We start from the raw sequence: 21,848 nt of genomic DNA, 5'->3' as shown, positions 1-21,848 counted from the left end.
TGAATCGCTCACCTTTTGTGTGTTTGCGGCTTAAATCCACAGCTGCTACTAAACTGAGGACTCCACTCCTCTGCAGTCAAGTGGTGTAAATATAGGTTGCCATGGGGACACCATGACATCAAGTTGGTATGCATGCTTCATAGCAGGACGGCGATTGTGAGTGTGAGTGGCCGATGGTTCAGGATGTGCAGCGTTTACTCTCAGTCTAATGGACAACAGGAGGTTAAAACTCAAGTGTGCACAGACACGTGTGGTGCAGACAGACAAGTGAGGCTTTGGCTCTTATGTGCATGTGTATGTGCTTACATGAAGGTGGGAGGGTGTGTCCTTTAAGTAGCTCTCAAGCATGAGAGATGCTTACATGTTTGATATCAGTTTGGCAGGTTTCACATTTTACCACAGTTGGTAACAATTTGAAGTAGAGCTTGACCGATTAAGCAGCCAGCCGATAATATTGCCATTTTTAGTTTACCAAGTGACTATCGGTATTGGCTCATATTATATCACATATGCGCCGATATTAATAGATTTATTTACAAGTTAAATAACATTTAATTTGAGGTTGATTGTGTAAAATAAACTAGCAGTTCTCTTTCACCAGCAGAGTGTGCTATATGGATTACAACAAGCATTATCACTCTCCAATGTGTCAAGCGGTTATGCACGTACTTGCACAGTTATTTTCCATTTGAGTGACCGTCTCGTCTACATTATCTTTTCCACATTTAAGGGATCAGCGCAGTCATTGTGTATATTTATATCTATCTATCTCTAATGATTTCATATATCTTAGAAAGATATCGGCTAGTATATAACAATATCGGCTAGTATATAACAAGTATACTGATTTCATATATCTTAGAAAGATATCGGCTAGTATATCGGTATCTGACTGTTTTTCTTCCCAATATAGATATCGGTATTGGCCCCAAAAATCTCATATCGGTCGGGCCCTAATTTGAAGTTGGGAATTTTTGTCTGGGACAATGATGTTTTCTCACATTTTCACATTTTTTAGAAGTAACAAAAAAGAAAGGCAGACCAAAAAATGTTTAATTCATATTTATATAACGAATATTGATAATAATAAGTTTGATGAAGATTTTGTCTTGAAATAGAAACACACTGCAAGAAACTGCTTTGATGAAATAGCTTTGAATGAGTTTGTCAGTATATTATCCTACCATAGAGAAAAAGCTGGTAATGTGGCTTGTTTGTGTGTTTGTGTGTCTACTGCAGACATCCTTTGGTATTGTTTTTTTAGTCTTATGTCTTTTAAACTGTTTATGTTAACAAATAAATGATACAATTTGTGACATTTGTCTGTTAAACCACTCATTATTGTGCACAGAGCTTTGTTTCAGACATTATTTGTGTTCTCACAATGCATAAAGTTTGTCTCAATGATTTGAGGTCAGTCAGCCCTCTATTTTCAGCTAATTAATCTGCTCCATTCCCAGTTGAATGTCTTCATTAGAGGATAGTAGCTCATTGTTTTAAAGATCCCATTGTCTGATGCTTAATAAACATGATGTCCTTGTCTCTAACTTGAGGACACATCTGGCCGTCTGTGTACCTTAGTGACTCTTTCTTAATGATCAAATGATTGTTTGGCTCTACCTGCTGCCTGAAATAAAAGTTTGATTTACTTACATCAACAGCAGACTTTATTAGTTGACCAGTCTGTCTGTCCTAGTTTTTCTCACGCGGTCACAACTAGCCTTCTGTATCGTTGCACTGAAGGTTTCAGCAGACTGACAATCCATATGACTGGTGCAAACTTCAAGGAAGGGAGTAAAACATCATAAAAGCACAAACTGTAGTTTTTCATTTATGTTTATTTTGAATACACAAAAAGAGATGAGGACTTTGTGCAGAAAAAGACAAAACAGAAACTGAACATACTGAACATTTCTAAGTGGATTTTGGTGGAGTGTCTGCTGGCAGAGCCCACTTTAGAGAAAAACGAATTTGTTCCATTATTTTTATAAGACTTTGCTGAGTGGGAACTTTTGAGTTTCCATGGCTGGGATGAATACAGTCACTGACAGTTACTTCTTTCCCTACCAAAAAACCCTCCACTGTGTCCCAGCTGTGCTGCAGTATATAATTTAACTTCTCATCTAGCAAAAATAAATCAGACTTGAACTTAGAATGGTTTTACATTGTACACACATTGTTAGTGAGTTTGCAGTTATGCATAATTCAAAGTGCAAATGATTCCCCCCTCCCTAAATTCTGAAATCAACCTTTGACATCTTTTTCAAAACATGTTTTCCATATTTTATCAGTATACATAGATCTGTGCGATTAAACATTTGCACACAGGTATCTGTATGCGCATCAGAAACCCCACATTAACACAAACTCTGTAGCACTCAAAGGCTCGATTATTCCTGGCGCCTTGATTGTGAATGAGCGGGGTTGTATTTGGGTCAGGGAGGAGATAAAGCCTGACACACTGTCTGTTATGCACAGCACACACTGTTAATACATTTCCATACCTACACACATATGCAAACCCTGAGATAATCTGGCACAGGGGCAAGCACAGAGACAGTAACATAGGAAGAGTGATGGTACTGTGTAGACTTCTGTATAACTATTCTTGTATTGCCAAGCTAAGGTCATAAGAGTTAGTCCACCCTTAGATTAGTATTAGTTTCAAGTTAGTATTCAGTATGACATATTAAGATTATTTCTCTGTTTATGCAGTGTTAAATAGAATATGTCCTGTTATAGATGATGTTTCTGTCAATCATACATGACTTTATTATGCCAAAACTTTTGTTTAGACTCCAGCCTTGTTTGGTAAGCACCAAAGTCTAACCCCTCTCATATAATCACTAGCCAGACTGTGCTCACTTTGTTTTTTCCATTTGAGGCCGCTCACATGTTGTTTTGAATGATTTGACCACAGACCACAGGAGTCTTTAGTGTCTTTGGCAGTTCGAGAAGATTTCAGTCAGTGTCTTGTTTGTTTTTTGAATTTTACTTGAAAAAACATTTCTAACTGTTTTCACCTCAGGTCTAAACAAACAACCTCCCCTGCTAAAAAGAACACATTAAATGAAGGATAGTGAAATAAATATATCCTTTTAAATACTGTTTAGTCAAGTGAAAAGAACGGAGTGGTTCCGAAAGGTCCATTAGTAACCTTTTTAGTGGCTATGTGTGTGTATGAGCCCGTTTGTAACTCAGTCCCTGTATCAGCTCAGCACTTACTGCCCTCCTGTGCCGGAGCTGGGTTTCCTGCTCTTCCTTACTCTCTCTCGCTCTCTCTCTCTTTCTGTGTTCATGCTTGCCCATTCTAGCTCTGTGGGAGACGAGGCTTTTCCTAAAGGAGTCTTTGTGCATGTAAAAGAGAGGGAAAGTGAGAGAGAGAGGGAAACGTTATGGTAAGAGCGAGAGGCGGAGAGAGATACTGGATGACTGTGTTAAACCTGGCCGGGGCCCAGTCCCACAGCTCCACAGAGCCCACTTCTGTTTACCTTCAAAACACAGACTCAACAGAAAAACCTCCCGCCTTTAAAACTCTCTGCTACAAAAAAAAAAAGAAATTCTTTATTTCTTGTGAGTAAGGGTATGTTTTAAAATGCAGAATGATCTGCTGTTTACTTTCCTAGTCTGACTAATGCTGTCAAACTTTAAGTCTGTCACTCCCATATGTGCCCATTAAAACACTATCAACATTGCACAATGAGTCAATGACACTATAGATCTTGTCGGTGAGAGTGAGTTGATATCCGATGCAGCTGTTAAAGGTTAACTTCAGCTAGGTTAGAGTCCACTCTGTGTGCTATGATCACGTGCATTCTTTCTTTTCGTTGTGCTCTTTTCGCCTTTATGCCAGGCAGGAGTACTTTGACGGATACAGGATTATACACACACATTGTGTCTGAGTGTGTCTAAAGCTTGGAGCTGGATTCATAAACAGTCGCTCTTTTGGAACAGTTAATCAACACAAGGACTGTTTTTGACGTGAGTTGGATGTTTTCTCTTTTGTTATCTAAGGCTAATATTTGTACTGTTAAGACAGAGAAAGAATAGGTGCTGAAATGGGTGGCATAGAGTTCACATTCATCATTGTTAGCAGAGTGAAATGTTTGATTTCTGTCTAATCTGCTGTCTCCGCCTCACTAAGTACAGTTTACACTGAGCTGAGGTCAAATGTGCTGTAAACAGCATCTCGTCGCTACACCAGCATGTCATTGACATCTGCCACTTTCCCTACCCTTAAGATCTGTGCTTTAAAGATGGCGTGCATTATCTCCTTTTTTATAGGTTTCATACAGCTGTTGACAGAACACTCAATCATTTACAGAAAACCCCTGAAGCCAATCAAAAACCTTTAGAACTAAAATATTACTGCTTTAAAATGTGTTGATGTGACTGAAACTGTTGTACTACAGTGCTTATATCCAATTTATCAGATTTTGTTTAAACACAACTGTTCCAACCTAACATTTACATTTAAGCATTGCTTTTGATCACTTTGTCTGAGCATATCTTAATGAAATATTCATGCATGAAATAAGATTTAACGATGGAAGTTGTTTGTGTAAAAGTAAGGTTTTAAATTCATTCCTTTAGAAAACTTTAGGGAACATTTACTTTGTGCCACTGTATTTCTAGAGTGTGAGTAAGAGTGCCTCAGAGGGAGATCATAAAAGGGAATTATTATTATTAAGATATTATGAACTACTCAGAGGAGTGTCAGGAACAGATGGAATAGGCAGCCGCTCAGGGCTGGATCATGTTGACAAAACGGGTCCTCTCAGCATATCTGAGTTAGTTATGTAATCTAAGGGGGGAGATAAAGGGCCGTGTCACAAACAGAGACAGAGACATTCATTAGCATTCAGAGAGGGTACCTGAGATTGAGGCAGTGGGTTGTGTTCAGTAGGCTGTGCTTTCTAAGACTGAGTTAAAAGAAAATACAAATCCGTCAGAGGAACAAACATTCACGTCATAATTTGTTGTAATACTAAATTTAGTGTATCAGTATGTGATATAACTAACATTAGATTGAAGACTCTTTATCTAACACAGTGGAGTTGGACATGTTTCTTTTATCAGCCTCATGCGTCCTGATGTGAAACTAATGCCTGATTATTTCTGAACACTTTGTGCAAGTCCTAAAAAGACAAACTGAGATCAATGTAAGAAACGAGAATAGAACAACTAAATATATATTCCCCTTCCTGTCATTGTCAAATCTTAGGAGGAAAATGAAGGCACGTGCCCCTCCACCTCCACCGCAAGCCCCTCAGCCCGCGCCACGCAACATCTTCAGGAATGCTGTACCTGATGGGGGAGGGACGTCAGGTAAAGATGCCAAGGAGAACATGCTGAGGCCCACTGTGGATCTACTGCTAACACTCCCACAGGGATACCAGACTTCTGTGACTGAGGATGGAAGGTGAGGAGACAAAATCACATTAACTCCCTTTAAAAAGGCTTTGTGCAGTGTGCCAATGCCTCGTTCTACCTTAAGAGTGGCTGTAAAGTGTCACGTTTTGCTCTGGATACTGATTAAGAAAAGTTTGCCTGCAGAAATTCCATTCATTTAACTATGTGAATCTTATCTATGGCTTAGCTCAGCAGCATGATTTTATGTTCTGACCTCATTTACCAGACAAACAGTATGAGACCTGTTTGTTGCTTCTCTCTCTGTTTGGGTTGCTGTGCCAGTGGGCCCATGTAAAGGGGGTCCCATTCTCTGTCTCAGCACAAGCTTTGTCTGAGAGAGCTGACAGATGAAGGCTGACCTGCTAATGATCCCCCTCCCTAATGAGGTTCTCAGACAATCAGAGATGCCTCTGGAGTACAGAACAACAAGGTGCTCCTTTAAAAGACAAACCAGCCTGTAGGAGTCTCTGGAGAGCTTTAATTATCCGACGAAAATGAAATAAAAAAATCATTCAATCATGTTGTGAAGGCCTATTAAGGTCTTATTCCCGTTATTGTATATACCGTTAGTAAAAAATAAAATTAAAAAAAAGATAGTTTGTATGGTATTACATTTAAGCTTTTAGCTGTGCTTACAGTCCAGCTTTGGACTCTGATCAATAAGAAAAAGAGAGAATGGTTTTGACAGCTCATACAGTCAATCTGAGAGAAGGCTGAGGTTTCATTAACAGATTATTTTCTCTTATTTAAAAAAGGGACATATTTGTAGGATATTTGTAGAATTTATGCTTACCTGATAATCTGATTCCACCAATATTATATTATATTATTCTTTACACTCTAAACCTTTTTTTTCTCCCAAGTGGTACTTAGCCTGTACTCCTTTGAGGCAAAGAAAAAGAAACTGATAACTTTTGAAGTACTGGTAGATGTCAGATGAGTTTATACACAATTAAACATAAGAATAAGAACTCTTTCAAACATTTCAAAACAGAAATTAGACGGGATAAACATTTTATCTGTTGTGACTTCTAGAGAAACCTGATGGTACCTCAGACCCAGTCTCAAGTCTCCTTTAAGCTTTCTGTGTGCCAAAACCGATCATCCCTTTCGCAACACTTGTAATGCAATCAAAACAAGCCCATTAAATGTACAGTTAGCCGAAATGTAATTATTATTATAATGTTCAATTGAGCGCCAAGAAGTTACAGTAAAAATGTAAATTCTGTTCAGCATTAATTAACCCATTTTAGCATCAGTAAAATGTTGATTAAAAACACAAATTAATTAAATTGAGCATCAAAAATGAAATCGGGAAAAAAAAAAATCAGTCAGAAAGTGCTTCAATTGTTCCATGTACAGTATTGTTTATCTGGCAATATAAACTCTATTTTTACATTCACATTCACACCAGAGTAGCCCTTTTATTATTGCACAATCACATCCAGTGAAAGGTTTTATAAAGACTCCTAATGAATAACCTCAAACATCTGTGCCTTTGATACAACATGTCATGATGTTAAAGATGTCTGAAGTGAGCTACAGGTAATGAACAGTACTTGACTTCATAACATTCCTGTAAAACAAAATCACAAATGAGAAGGGAAGTACTGAACTGTAACTCATAAACATGCTAAATATAATTAAAAAATAGTTCCTTAATTAGTTTCTGATGGTGCATGTGCAGTGGGATGTTGTTGATACATTTCGATCCTAAAGCTCACGCAGGAGGACACTCGTTCTGTCGAGTGCAGATTGTTGTTTTTAAGTTGTAGACAGTGTCCTTGGTGATGCTGATTGTCAATGGTGTCCTTTGTAGCTGTGTCTCTCTCTCAGTCCTGTCATCTGATCTGGCTGTTCCCAGAAAACATTGGAGACTGTCTCTTGGTTTCTTTATACCAGGATTGACAGGTAGTACTGTAGCACCCCCCCCACACACACACACACACACACACACACACACACACACACACACACACACACACACACACACACACACACACACACACACACACACACACACACACACACACACACACACACACACACACACACACACACACACACACACACAAAGCCGACTGCAGAGCCTTATTGTGGGTGGATGGACATAAGTAGTTTGTCATAACGACACTACCCCATAGTTTGCCTTTTATAAGTTCTCTAAGCCACTATCTCTCATCTATCTGCCTTTGTTCGTTTGTGGCTCTTGGAGAGTTTCTGTCAAGATAAACATACATTTAAATACAGATTCAATGTAAATGTGTTACATGAGGTTCTCTAGAACATCAAGAACATTCTTCTTGGTGTTGGTTTTCAGACTTTTGTTTTACATGTTCTTGAAACAGCTACAAAGCTGTTTCTGTTCCTGTCAAAATCAGTGCCATTACTATTCAACCTACAGTGTGTCTGTGATAACAGCCAGGTGAGTAAATTAGATTCCTATATAGTTATAACAGTAAGCTATCAGCTAGCTGTTCTAATTGTTTCAAGTTTAAATGTTTCGTTGCATGACGTAATTACTATTCTCTGCACAAATGCTAAAGCGAGGTAGGCTTTGTAACCCTATCGTCTCTCCTACCTCCCTTTATTACTCCCTTACTCCCCTTCTCCTCCCCTGGTCCTTTCTTCAAAACTCTCTTCCCCACTCCTCCCCTCTCTCTACCACTTTCTCTCTCACCCCTTTCTCTCTTTTCCTTGCTCTTGCAGTAAGGCTCTGATGGACCTGCTGGTCGAGCTGTGTAGCCGCTACCACCTGAACCCAGCGCTGCACACCCTGGAACTGTTGTCGGCTGAGGGCCACACTTTGGGGTTCAAGCCCAACGCACTACTGGGCTCCCTCAACGTGGCCTGCGTCCTCATCAAGGAGAAAGTGTGGGAGGAGAAGGTGGTGCGCAGACCAGCTCCCAAAGTGCCAGAAGTGAGTAACCGGCGGATACTGTGATGTGGATGCCCTTTTTGGCATGTGTGCTTTCCGTTTTGTTTTTTGTTTTTAAGCTTGAAACAGCTTATTTAAAACAGGTTAGATTACAGAGACAGGTAATTTAATGGTAAGAGTTCCCAGATTACAATGATTTAAGAAATATCTCAGAGCTATCCTTGTTTTCTCTTAATGTAGACTGGTGTGATCCTGATAATCAAGATCCATTAACATAGCATGATGCAGTGGTTCTAAACATGTCCCTCCGTATATTATCCATCCCTCCCCTCTTTAACTTTTTTACCTGTGACCGCTGGCAGAAAGCAAGGCCAGTGAAACCTTTAAGGGCCAATTCAAAGGTAGGAAGCCAGTTGGAAATAAGACTGCCCTAGCATGACATTGGAGTCAGTTCTGTCACACTTGGTTTACAGTCTGAGTGTTCCTCCTTGTCTTCATCACCTGTATTCCTCTTTGACTTGTTGTCATCTCTTTTTACAGCTCACTTGCCTATTTGAACTTCTTTCTACTAAGCATTTGTCCCTTTGTGTCTCCTCTTTTCTCTGCCTCTCCTCTGTTCTCCTCCTACAGTTTGAATATTTGATGAGTGCCTTACCTTTAGTTACCATGCATTATTTCTCTGCTCCTCTCGGGGCTCACTGGCTGCTCTCTCTCCCTTTGGCCTGCCTGGCCCCAGGCCAGGCACCGACACTATTGCAAACATTGCTATGAGTCATCGCTCTTCTGTGTTAAACCTTTCTTTTCATTGTACTTCCAGTCTAAAATGACATCAAGGGTGACAAAATGCAGAAACATGTTTTAGCGTAATATCTAATGTCACTCTATTCAAAATTCCAAAGACCCTTGAGAGCCACCAGCTGAGGAGCCATTTTTTTAATTCTTCAGTTCTTGACTTCTGAGTGGGGTGTGTGTTTTTATAGAGGCTGATGTGAACCACTTAATGATAAAGAAATCTCTACAGTCTGCTAGCTGTTCTCAACAACAGAACACTATGTAATGTTGTAGTTAGTTATAACAACCTCCATATAGATTTCCAAGATCACATGCTTGTACATTATGTACACACTGGAATACTCATGTTCAGTCTATTAAAATGTTCCTTCTGCTGTCAGCAACCAAAGTTTAACCTGAAGTCACTCATTGTTGAGATTCATTCAGCTCCTCTGCTGCCCCCATAGTTTACATTCCACACGCTTGTTGTGACGCTATAAGAAAATCAAACACAGTTCTTCAGTTGACCTTCGTCCATTCATTCACAATCATTGCTCCTGTGTTGTGAAAAAACATAACCATCAACTCATTTAGATGACATACACTTCCATTAGTAATTTCTTTTTAAGGTTTGGTATGGGTATGATGATGGTGAATCTTTTTTTCAGTCATTGACTTTTCTTGTCTTTTTTTACAGGTCTAACTTTTTTCCTCTTTGCATGATATAGTGATCTAGCATGGTCTCCTACTGGTTTACTGCATTGATGATATATATATATACACTGTATATATATATTTCATCAGTATCCACAGCTGTGTACACATTGTTGGTACTACACCGTGTTTTATCTCCCTCAGTGTAAAAAAAAAAAATGCTAATTTGTTTCCACCATTGTTCCCTCTCTGCATCAGAAAACAGTGCGTTTGATGGTGAACTACCACGGCAGCCAAAAGGCAGTGGTGCGGGTCAACCCGTTGGTAGCACTCCAGGCTCTGATACCAGTCATCTGTGACAAGTGTGAGTTTGACCCGGCACATGTCCTGCTTTTAAAGGATAATCTCAGTCGCCACGAATTGCCTCTGGACAAATCTCTGACAGAACTGGGAATCAAGGAGCTCTACGTACACGATCAGAGTCTAGGTAAACCCTGACTGCTTTATTCTGCTGATGTTCTAAAAATGTAGTGATCTTTTTTAGAAAATGTATTATTGCTTGAGGAACGATATATACAGATAGATTTGGATACATTAACCTTGTTGAATTCAATGAATAAGAAGAATACTTGAGTTTATTCTGTGTGAAAGTTGTGGCTTTTGTAATAAAGCTAATTAAAGAAGAAGTAAACAAAGCTATCAGAGATACTGATATGTGCCTGGGCTTGTACAAACATGGTCACATACTATCTGCTGTCAGCCTTCATATTAATATCCACAAAGAAATGACTGTGGCAAATGTTATAATTAAATTTGATGTATGGATGTATGGATGCTTATTTAAACAAGATGCACACATGGAGATACTTTTGGAAAGATACACATTTTCTCTTTTATAGGTTTTAATTTTACTACAAATTGAAACAATTATATCCTAAAAATATTAAACAAGTGGTTGCTCTTTATCAAAAGTAGAGGAAAAATGTTTCAGTTGCTTATTGAAACTATAGGGCGGAAAACGGCGATGGTGTGTCAGATGTACTGAGACTGCATCCCTGCCTTCCTGAGATTTAACCTGCCCTGAGGCTGCCCTCTTATTTTATCATAGAGTATAAGATACATGTGTATTTACCTATTGGAACATGAAGTTTAACATTCATGAGGTTTTATAGCCTGTTCCCTCTTCGACCAGATTGAAAGATAAGAAAACAAGTAAAACAAAAGACAGTGTTCCTTAACAGGAAACTGAACAAAGTATGGATTGGATACAAAAACTTCAAAGCAGCTCATTATAATGCTTCAGATCCAATGGGCCACAAAACCAACATTACATCATATTCTCCAGTAATGCATGACTTGTATGTAGATATTTACTGACATGTAGTTTTATGCAGTCTGAGTCAATATACCAGCCTCACTACAGAGCTACAGAGCATAAACAAAATACCAGTTTGTGTTTCTGTTGTTCGTCTAAATAAGCCTTTGACAATACTGTACACATTTTCTCTTAAAGTACATCTAAATAAGCCTTTGACAATACTGTACACATCTTCTCTTAAAGTACAATCTTCATGCTTTATCTAGAGTGGGAAGCTGAATTATGGTCAAAAATCTGATATTATGGCTCATTACCGTAGTTACAGTACACACCCACTGCTATTTATAGTTATTGCTCTTGTCATGGGGTGTGCTCTCAGAGGAGAGCTTGTGTTTTGTGGTCATGAGAAATAGAGGTAGGAGCATTTAAAACGCTATGTCATTTTTATGGTCAAAAGCTTTTATGTCGTGGTTCTAATTTAATATTCAACCTTTCTGGGACTCATAAAGGACAGGTTATAAAAAAAATCAAAAAGCATTTAGTTTGTTTTGTCATAAATTGTCTCCTTGGAGTTTAATCAAACCATCTGTGTTGGTTTTCCAGTGGTGAAAATAAAATGGATAATGAAAGTCAGTAAGCATTCAGTTGATTCACATTTTTTTATACCTTGTGATATTTTCCAGTTCTCCAGCCTAAAATGGCTTCAGCCCCCGCTCTATACTACTCAGGTATAAGTCACAATAATTCTTGTTTGTCTTAAGTGTTACTGGTTTTTAAAAAATGAAGCTGAATAACCCAACGTGCTGCTGTCTGCTTATTAACCCTGCTTAACTGTATTGGACGAGCATGTCGGTGTGTTGATCCGCTTGTTTTGTTCATTTTAATTTTGAAACTCATGTTAACATCCTCAATTATGATCTGTTACTAACCTTCTGTTCTCCAGCTATTTTTAAATCCAGCTGAAGTGATAGTATAGCTCTGAGTTTTTTTTATTTAAGTTGTGCCTTTACTTTGTAGCAGAGGGTGTCTTTGAGAAAAATAAAGCTTTAGCGCCCTCTGCTGAGAAAACTCAGTACTGTTAAAATGGTGACGCACATTTATACAACTACTAATTTCTAGAAAGTTAACAGACATGGACATAACATTTTATGTCTGTTCATCAAGTCAATTGAATGACTCAGATAGAAAGTAAATCTACCTTAAAGGAGCAATATGTAACTCTGCCACATAGAGTTTAAAATTGTTACCGCAGTCCAAATTTAAAACACTGAAGAGAGCTTTCTCCTTCCTCCCTAGAGTTTATGTGCTCACAGGTTGCCATGTGACGGACACTGAAGCTTCAGTGTTTAGCCAGCCCTGCATCAATCTTTAAACCTTTCTGCATCATAACCTCTCTTTTTTAAAAGCATCTCCAATATGTATCCTAGTTTTACCACGTTTCTGGTCATGGGGCTTATTAGAATGTTCCCAGGCTTTTTATGTCGGGTAGAATCAGTTGTATCTTAACCAGTTTGATTTCCCGCTCTGGTCGCTGCAACACCTGTTTAAAAAAAAAACAAAAACAAAAACGGCTGTGTGATGGTGCCTTAAAACTGCCTTCTCTGGAAAAAACAAACCATTCTTGACACAAATCTGAACTTAGGAGGAGGACATAGTGGCTGCTGCACTGTTGTCAGAGAAGACAGCACTTCAGCAAAGCATGCTTCCTCAATGTCTGATGATATAGTGAGGTCATTTTATGAATGAATTCAGAAGATATCTAACATATTTCTCCTTTAAAATCAATCCAACACTGTATTTTGTTTTTAACCTAATTAACCCCTGCATACAAGGATGAATTGTCTCTATCACTACTGAATTCCTCATTTGCTTTTCACAGACTCTATAATACATCTGTCTCCTCTTCCTTCTCCTTGCTGTCTTCTTTAGACTCCATCTGCTCCAGTACCACCAGTTTGGGCAAAGCAGAAAAGAAAGGCCTCCTGGGTATCTTCCAGTTCAGCAGGAGGAAAAACAAAGTAAGACTTCAGCTCTTTTACTGTTTATATTTTCTGTTTTTTGTCAGATGGTTGAATTTAGCAGGAAGTATACTCATCTCACTCTTTAACCATTTGACTTTTAAAAGCGTAATGCTGTTTCATTACCTGAGCAGAGAGCAGAGATAATGAAACTGTCACAGAGTGAAGCAGGGACTAAGGGATATTCATATGTGCAATACAAATATGATGTTGTTGAGTAACAATTGACAAACTAACCTTGAGTCCTGCATGCCAGTTGTACTTATTCAGATTGATAGCTGAAGCATGCTAAATGCATGGATGCCTTGTTGAATGCTGCATGTTTGCTGTGCCCTCTGTTTGCAGACAGACACAACCTCTATGGACATGGATGACTTTGATGATAATGCAATCCAACATACAGATTCACAATACAATGTAAGTATTGCTAACATATGTGCCAGTATCCAGATGTGATCAATGAAATCAAATCTTTTTTTTTTAAATGCGATTCTACCTTAAAGGGATACTTCGTCCGTTGAAACATGAATCTGTATTGACATTGAGTCATATATGTAGTAAAAATGTGAAATACATTATGAAGTTGGTGCCTTCTTGGCCGAGAAAAGGCAGAAAGTGTCTTTTTGGCTCATGTGGATGAAAGACACCAAATCCCAGAATGCACAGCACTGCAGGCCACTCCCACTAAGGTCCTCGATTTCAGAATCAGAATCAGAAATACTTTTATTAATCCCAGAGGGAAATTCGATTGTTACAGTTTCTCCAAAATATACAATATAGCAGTAGAAATATAGCAAAACAGTTGCAGGTCAGAGCTTTCACTGAGGCGTCTCTGTTGTTATGTTTGTGTATTGAATGGCTCCCTCTACTTCAGTATTACATTAAGAGTGACGTAAAGTATAAAAAGACTTGAGGTGCTCTGTCTCTTAACTATTGAGAACTTTTGAGTGAGTGTCAGGTCACACAAGAGCAGATTAACAATTCCAATATTGCCTGAGCATATCACTCAAGAGGACATTAAAAGTAAAGACAGTTGAGGATTTAGTACAATTCTGCAAAATGTATTTTGTGGATTAAGAAAAAAACATTTTTAAATCAATGGTTATAGATTATGTTTTTTTAAAAGTATAATAACACATTTCCTTGTCAATACGTTTTAATTTTAATAATAAATGAACTGATTTATAAAAAAAAAGGCAACATTAGTTGTAACTGTAAACATTTGTAAAGTTGCGGCTGAAGATTCCCTTAGGAACCATATCTATGATTTCATGTAGAAATCACGTTAGTGTAAAAAGTTACCATGAGCTGTTGGGTTACAATAGTCATGCACTTTTTAAATACACCAAGTTGAAATAAACTTTAAGCTCAGTCCCATGTTCAAAGAAAAGGATCTTGTTGCTGCCTTAGTGATGCTTGACTCTCAGTAATGCGCTCTGATGGCCACCGGAGGGCAGCAACTGCCTCTGTTTGTCAGCAATCTGTTCGCAGTGTTTAGTACCAACAATTCTGTTTGCCCCAAACTTCTTTTTCTTTCTTACAAATGAATCAAATGAAATTAAAAATGAAATTAATAAAAAAGGCTATTAGATCCATTGCAGCTTACACAAAATCCCAGACAGAGTTTGTAAGTAGCAAGAACATGAATCTTCTGGAAAGAATGAGAAGCTTAAGTGATGTGGTGTTTCATCATTAAAAAGCAATAACAATCATTATTGGTTGTATTTTTTACCCAAATATTAACTCCCAGCAAGCACTCAGTGTGTGTGATTGATGATAGCCAGATGTGCCCTCAGATGCTGCATTAAGCAGCTCTCTTGCTTAATGTTTCTGTTATACCCATAACTCAATCATGTTGATGTGATTTAGAAACCATGAACCTCAGTTCAGCAGGAGCCACTGTGGCTCACCTCAGATCAATATGGTGTAGGATTGTATTAGCTTAGAAAACACTCTCTGGTTCACTCCGGTTCACTTCATTGTCTCAGAGAGCACAGAGCTTCTGGATTCACTTCTCCACCCTTCTTTTTTGTCAGTATTTCTTCAACATCACACATTTGGTATGCCAACACTGAATCATATTTTCTTCCACCATTAAAATGTTAAAGGCTGCATCATATGTTTCTGACTGTGCAGCTAGCTTCCCTTTGGAAGAAATATTAACTTAGAACAGAGAGAAACATGTATGAATTAAAAAAATCAAGCTAATGTACAGACATCGTGCTTGAATACTGGAATCTATTTTAGACTCTTGAATCCTCTTTGAAAGATGCAACTAGTTTATACGTATTTATAGTAAGCCAGGTCTTACTGTCCCTTAGTTTTAATCTACATGAGCTTTCTTGCTGTTATTATTGTTTTTCGGCCCATGGCTGTTCTCAGACCACACACACATTCATGCACACAGACCAACACACATAAACGCACAATGTTATCAGGCTAAAGGCATCAGATTACTCTACCTTGCCTACATTAGCACTAAAAGCCCTGCCTCTTATCTCTAATTGATCATTAGGGGCTAAACTACTGTGCGTGTGTGCGTGCGTGCATGTGGTCTAAAAAAATACCAGTAACATGCTCTGAAAGCATCAATCAGAACTGAAACTGAAACACACTGACTAAAAGTATGGACGATGTGCATGTTTTTGTTTTATGTACTTTTTATGTACCATAAACCATAAACATGATTGCACAATACATTTATTACAAGCATTGGTGGTTTGGGATTCCCAGTGGTATGAATAATTCCCTTAAATAAGATACTGTGGAGCATCTTTTAGTTTTGACAGTAGTGTCATTTGATTTTTCACGAATCGGACCCCTGATTTTAAAGAGTGAAATAACACCTATTAAAAGGTGTTAATACACGCAGAGGAATTGATGTCTGTGATGGTGATACTGCGGGGTGTTTTAATTGTCAGAATTCTGCTCGGCTTGATTCCCTTTACAAAAATTTTATGAGCACAATTGCTGAGCCTGTACACAGCTCATGACATCACTGTTGTGTGTGGTTAAAATGTCCAAAAGTCCATTATTCTGACCATGTCTGACCAGTAGTGATGCCTGGTGTGATCAGAGATTACACAGAAACAAAACTCTTAACCAGAGAGGGCAGCGAAACACTGCCTTTCAGATCAGTGTTAAGTTCATCTAAGTCTCTTGTCATTCACCCAAAAATTCTGATATTTCCTTTATTTTGAACGTCAAAGGTTTCCTGCACGGAAGGTCGTCTAAATACAGTTTATAGAATAAACTGAAAGGATTTCATTTGCTGTCAATAACTTAAACTTCTCCTTGTTCTAGGCAGGTGTAGCAGGATTCAACTAGAATAAGTACTGTACTGTGTTTTCTCTACATTTGCATGTGTAGTTTTGTAGGATCAGTCCTTTAAGCACTAATAGGCTGTTCATTCATATGTTTAATATTCTCCTGTTAGGTCATGACCTTTGTAATCAAACGGACATTTAAGTTAAGGTGCTGCAGTACAGTCTTTCCCCGTTCCCCATTTTCACTGTTTTGACATATTTCAGATTGTTTCCCAGAAGGAGGGGAGTAGAGAAGAGTCAGACAGAGTTCATGTGAATTTGCTGCTTTGAACATTATATTTTGGTTAGGTGAAAACATGCTGTTTTTTTTAAGGGTTCCAAATGGAAATAACATCAGTCCTTCACTGCGAACATCTCTTCTTTGTTCTGTCAGCCTCCATCTGCTATCCACCCAGCTCAGCAGAGTAACAAAAAAATTACTAAATCAGTGTTTTTTCTAGCTCATACTTTATTTCTGCTGGAATATGGGTTAGGTCTAACTCTGTGAATGTGTTTATCACTGATAAACTGGTTGTAACCTCGGTTTAAGACACAATCTGTTCTTGATATAATTTTGACAATTTTTAAATGTTAGTTAAAATTTTCAGTAGTGCTTACATTCAAGATGTAGAAGGAAGGTGGTTTAGGAAGGTTTGTTTTCCTCTAAAGCAAAACTAGTACAAATGTTTCCTATATTTCCATCTGTATAGGGTCAGTGTGAGGCAAAAAAGATTCCTTAATCAAATATTATTTGGCATCTTGTGAGAATCAAATAACATCAGCATTCAAAACACTGTTTACACATGTAAAAGAAACTGCAGACATTCCTGCTGTACTTCTCTACTCAAAGACTATTTCCCAACCTCCCAGCTGAGATGTTCAAACCCCGGGTCCAATTAATTCTAATGACCTGCACCTTACGGCCCTTTTTGCTCTGCTTTAATTCTTGACCAGGCATTGTCTGAACCCATCAATTAATCTGCTTTCAAACACTCTTTCTTTTTCTTTTTTTAAACCGTGGGGGTGTGAGTGGTTGGTTTCCGTACCAAGCTGAGCCACGGGGAGATTCCGATTTTCAGGAGCACTTTGGGCTCTCTTTGATCAGATATTGAAAACAATTTCTGTTCCAATGTTTTAGTCAGGAGCAGCCACCCTTTTTAAATTGCAGTGGTTGCACTTGAACTTGGTCAAGTAGATGCAGAGATAATTGTTGAGACTGAAAAATGAAATGTATATCCTGAACTGCTTTGATTGCATAAGTACTGTATGTATACGTTTAGTTTGAAACGAAGAAACTCTGACGAGAGTGGAGATCTGTTTCAAGCTTGTGTAAATATAAAGTAGATTGTTTTAAAGAGATAAACACTGCTTGTCATATGAATACACATACTGTCATGTACAACAGTTTTATGTTGGTTAAAAGGCAGAATATCCTGTTATGTAACTGTTTGCTAATACATTTGGTTCAAAGGAGAATATAGTCCTGATTACAGTTTCTTATTAAGAGGCTTGACGCTTCAAACAGCTGCTGATGCTCAGCCATGTGAGGTTCAATGTCAAAATGATCAATTTATACACCTATGACTCAGAGGTCATGTGTCTGACTTCCTTAGAAACAGCTTCTAATCTCTCATTGTTCTCTATCATTCTATTATATTACCTCACTTTCTCTGTTTTATTTCCATCTCTCTCAGGGTCTGTCCACTGTTCCAGGAGTAGTAGGAGATCGGCCCAGCACTTTGGGCCAGTCTCAGTCAGTTACTAACATTCTCCGGATGTCCCCAAAGGCCGACACTAAGAAGAGGAGGGCCCCTGCACTGCCCGGGGCCCCAACATTGACCATGGGACACACCAGCTTTGAGAGCTATGAGGTAAGTGGTTGAAAGAGTGGAATTTTATGCCATGTTTTGACACAAAGATGAAATGATACCACAAATACTCCATTTATAATTTCAACTTTTCACATGATGACATAAGACCGAGTTTGAAGTTGTGACATTTGCAGACGTCCATTTGGTAGAAGTACTAAAACCAAAAAACCTGCAAGCGAAAAAACAAAATCTCCAACAACATAACGGTTTATCTTTTGAAAAGCTCAGTTCATCTGTAAAATGTCAGAACCCTGAGCACTCAGTACTGACCTGAAGTAGCACATTTGAAAGTTGCAATCAGTTTAATGCAGTCCTTCCTGTGGGTGTTTTGACCTGAGATTCAGCTCCTCAATGTCACGGTGACCTGTATCGTCTACTTACGAGTACGAGCTCCCTGCAGTCTCATTAAACAGTGCTATAGCGGCATGCTGGGAAATGTTGTTTGGCAACCAGCATCCTTCCTCCCTCCCTCTGATAATAAGTTGTGTTTAGCCTAAGGAGCTTGTGTTCTTGATGGATGTTATCGAGAGGAAATGTTGTTCTCAGGACAGCATTAAGCACAGTATTATCCTCTGCAGTTTAATTAACCACACTCGGCAGAGCATGTGTGAGCAGAAAACATTTCTGTGGAATAGTTGTTGAAGGTGCTGCAGTTCAAACACAAGCTTGCATCAACCGACTCCCATAGTTCCATAAAAGATTGAATACGTTAAGCATGTAAAGCAACAAAGGAGGACAGAAATTAACCTTCCCCTTAAGATGTTATCTTATCTGACCATTGAAGTAACTTTTGTTAAGTTAGTTAGTGAGATATTCTCCTGTGGGCCATTTGAAAGTTCATTAATAGAGCAAGTTTCTACTGTCAGCTAAAGCTCAAAATGTCTTTCCTAGACGGTTTTAATCTTGACTTTTTCATAGATTGTTAGTGTTGTTTTTTTCCTTTCGCAGTGCATTGTGACTCTATGAAGTTCCTTGTAGCTAGTTTTTTATTTTTTTGCTGATTGTACTTTTGCAGAGTCAGACAGTAATTTATCTGTCCACCTGTCAGATTAAGAGTTACACCAGACACCAGAGCTGAAATTCTGATACACCACCGAGAGTCACAAGGCCGACTTCACAGAACAGAAGTCTGGAAGGTCATCTGAGGACGTGATGACAACCTGGCTAATAATAGATCTATCTATCTCGCTCTTATGCCATCTCTGAACTGTTACCAAGTCTCATGTATATTCATACACGTCCACATGTCGCGAGGTCATACTGGGTTGCAGGACAGCGCTCCTGTTCACCTGTCTGTTTTCTAGGATTTCTTTTACGTGTGTAGCCTAACAGGAAGAACAGCCTAACAACTGGAGTAAAAAGTTAGACTTGCTTTTATGTGCATTTTTAAAGAGGAAGCTGTCATCATATTAATTGATATACTGTCATGACTGGAAAATATTTAACTTCTAGAAGGATATTGTTTCATAAGGACAACATATGATTAGCAAGCGTCATCAGAGGATAAATTAGCTTGTGTTTGTTGCGTGTGTGTGTGTGATTAGAAAGGATTTAATTTCATGGCAGTGAAGGGTGTCATAGGAGCCAGGTCTTATCAAGAGACTTTCTCAGGGGCATTGGCATTAAAGAGCTCTGCATGACTTGGATCAGAGGAACAATTGTGCATGTCAAAACAAATCAAATCACAATCAAAATCCACGTTGTACTTTCAAATTGACATGTAATATGGCATGGTAGAGAGTTGCCAGAGGCAGTGTTGAGCTACACTACGAGACACGTTTGCATGTCAGTTGAGGAGTGCATCATCTTCAAAAAGTTCAAGCTCAAGGGAAAACAGATGTCATGCAATACTTTTGAAGAAGTTGTAGTTCAGATACAGGTTTTTCAACCAGGGATGGGCTGGACATGGGCCAGCTTGCCTGGCAGAACTCACACATGATTTATAGCCCATCATTTGTTGTTCTTGGATTTCTTATGTCTGTTGGACTTCGCAGAATTGAGATGGTGTTTAAGACCATTACAAGTCTGCATGCCACTTTGAGTGAAAGTTTACCCCGCCTTATGTAGATAGTGTGTGTACATACGGTATGAGAATATGTGTGGGTGTGTGTTTGAGCTGGAGGAGGATTAGGAACATGATAGCAGGTTATCCGAGGACAGCTCTCTATGTGGACTGCCCTCATTATAGACGTCCCTCTGTGCAGAATGAGCTTAGGTTGACAACTCATTTTGGCTTAACAAGACGCAGTAATGGACATTTACATCATGATATAAGCTATAAGGATGATAAGATTGTTTTAACAAAGGTAGATGCCAAAAATAGTCTGTGGAAGTCAGGGATCACGAAGAGTGGTCATTAAAATAATGGTAGGAACATTATGGATGACCATCATGGACAGAATTAGCAGGACCTAATGTCCTTCTGGTTACCTTTGAGCAATTGGTCACATCTGGGTCACATAATAAGGCAAGATTTACAGCAACTTTATATCAATTGATCCAGTCCGATTTGTGATACATCTTTTGTTGCTTATGTAACATTTTACCTGTAGTATTATTGTTCTTTTATTCATACTTACAAGTTATTTCAAGAAGAATTAACACCAACATAAAAAAACATTTAATTGAAAAAACAAACATTTCAAGCACTGCTAATAACATCATCTGTCTCACTGTGTCAGAGCTCCTCAATGTTTTTCCAGTTATTCAAACACATTTTAAACTCTTATGTACTAAAAAAAAAAAAGAATTACCACTTTCATGGTATTGTATTTACACAGCAATAGTAACTCCTTATTTCTAGATCTAGTTTCATTTAGAAATATAAAAGTAGGTTTATGACCTTTCTGATGCCCGATTAAAGGGTTGCTATATATAGTGGTGCCAATGGGAAAAGCTAAAGCATTAAAACAGATGACCCAGTATACCAGGAAGAGCGTGAAGTTATATTTCCATGTAGGACAATCAGATGTTTGCACATGCTGCAGCCGTCATAGAGGCAGGGACGTTTACAACTTTGTTTCTTCAGCTGAACAATCAACAAGCTGTGTCTGTCTATACGAGAGCAGCAGTGAATTAAACTCTGTTTTTGGAACATTGCGTTCAGAGAAACACAGCAGTGATAGGCTATCTGTTATTGTGGTTTGGAAAGGAAGCCACGTCTACGCGGCGTATTGTGATAAAGGAGTTCAGAGTAGTTCTGAGCTTTGTGCCTCACTGCACAGTAACAGAAGGTACTTATTGAGTATGTGCATTTATGCTCATGGTTGTAGGTGAAGGAGGACTGAACGATAAAGAAAACAATCTAACCAATAAATAAGAGAGAGAATCTGTAGCAAGAGAGGGACACTGAGAGACTTGGGTCATAGAAAGTAAACAGAAAACGAGAGTAAGGTAAGATTAGGTCACACATGATTTTGCAGGCTTGGAATTAAAAGGCAGATGGTGAAACGGTGAAACAATAATTTAAGAAAAGAAATCAGCAAATGTTCCCAAAAGTATTCCCTACAGCTGAACATAGACTCTGTTTTATTACACATTAAGTGTTCCCATATTTCATTCCAACTGACATATTTGGACTAAAAAATGTAAAAATATGATTTGATACATAACGATACACCT

General features: G+C 38.4%; 1 protein-coding gene across 9 annotated transcripts in view; it reads left to right on the top strand.

Moving 5' to 3' along the window:
* The window catches only part of cobl (cordon-bleu WH2 repeat protein), a 53,589-nt gene that overhangs the window by 7,897 nt on the left and 23,844 nt on the right, over positions 1–21,848 (top strand). For 4 of the 9 annotated variants that reach the window (XM_065957828.1, XM_065957829.1, XM_020657187.3 and 1 more), the window contains 7 exons: positions 5,225–5,422; positions 8,122–8,332; positions 9,974–10,202; positions 11,717–11,761; positions 12,963–13,051; positions 13,397–13,468; positions 18,051–18,227. In XM_065957828.1, coding sequence (XP_065813900.1) covers positions 5,225–5,422; positions 8,122–8,332; positions 9,974–10,202; positions 11,717–11,761; positions 12,963–13,051; positions 13,397–13,468; positions 18,051–18,227 — 1,021 coding nt within the window. Of the gene's footprint in view, positions 1–3,853; positions 3,982–5,224; positions 5,423–8,121; positions 8,333–9,973; positions 10,203–11,716; positions 11,762–12,962; positions 13,052–13,396; positions 13,469–18,050; positions 18,228–21,848 lie in introns of all 9 variants that reach the window. The other 5 variants (XM_065957831.1, XM_065957830.1, XM_029281978.2 and 2 more) reach the window with 5 other exon arrangements.

This window comes from Labrus bergylta, chromosome 8, assembly GCF_963930695.1.
Source record: "Labrus bergylta chromosome 8, fLabBer1.1, whole genome shotgun sequence".
In the NCBI taxonomy this organism is placed as follows: Eukaryota; Metazoa; Chordata; class Actinopteri; order Labriformes; family Labridae; genus Labrus; species Labrus bergylta.
The sequence above is the reverse complement of the archived record's forward strand: the minus strand, read 5'-3'. Positions and strand labels throughout refer to the sequence as shown.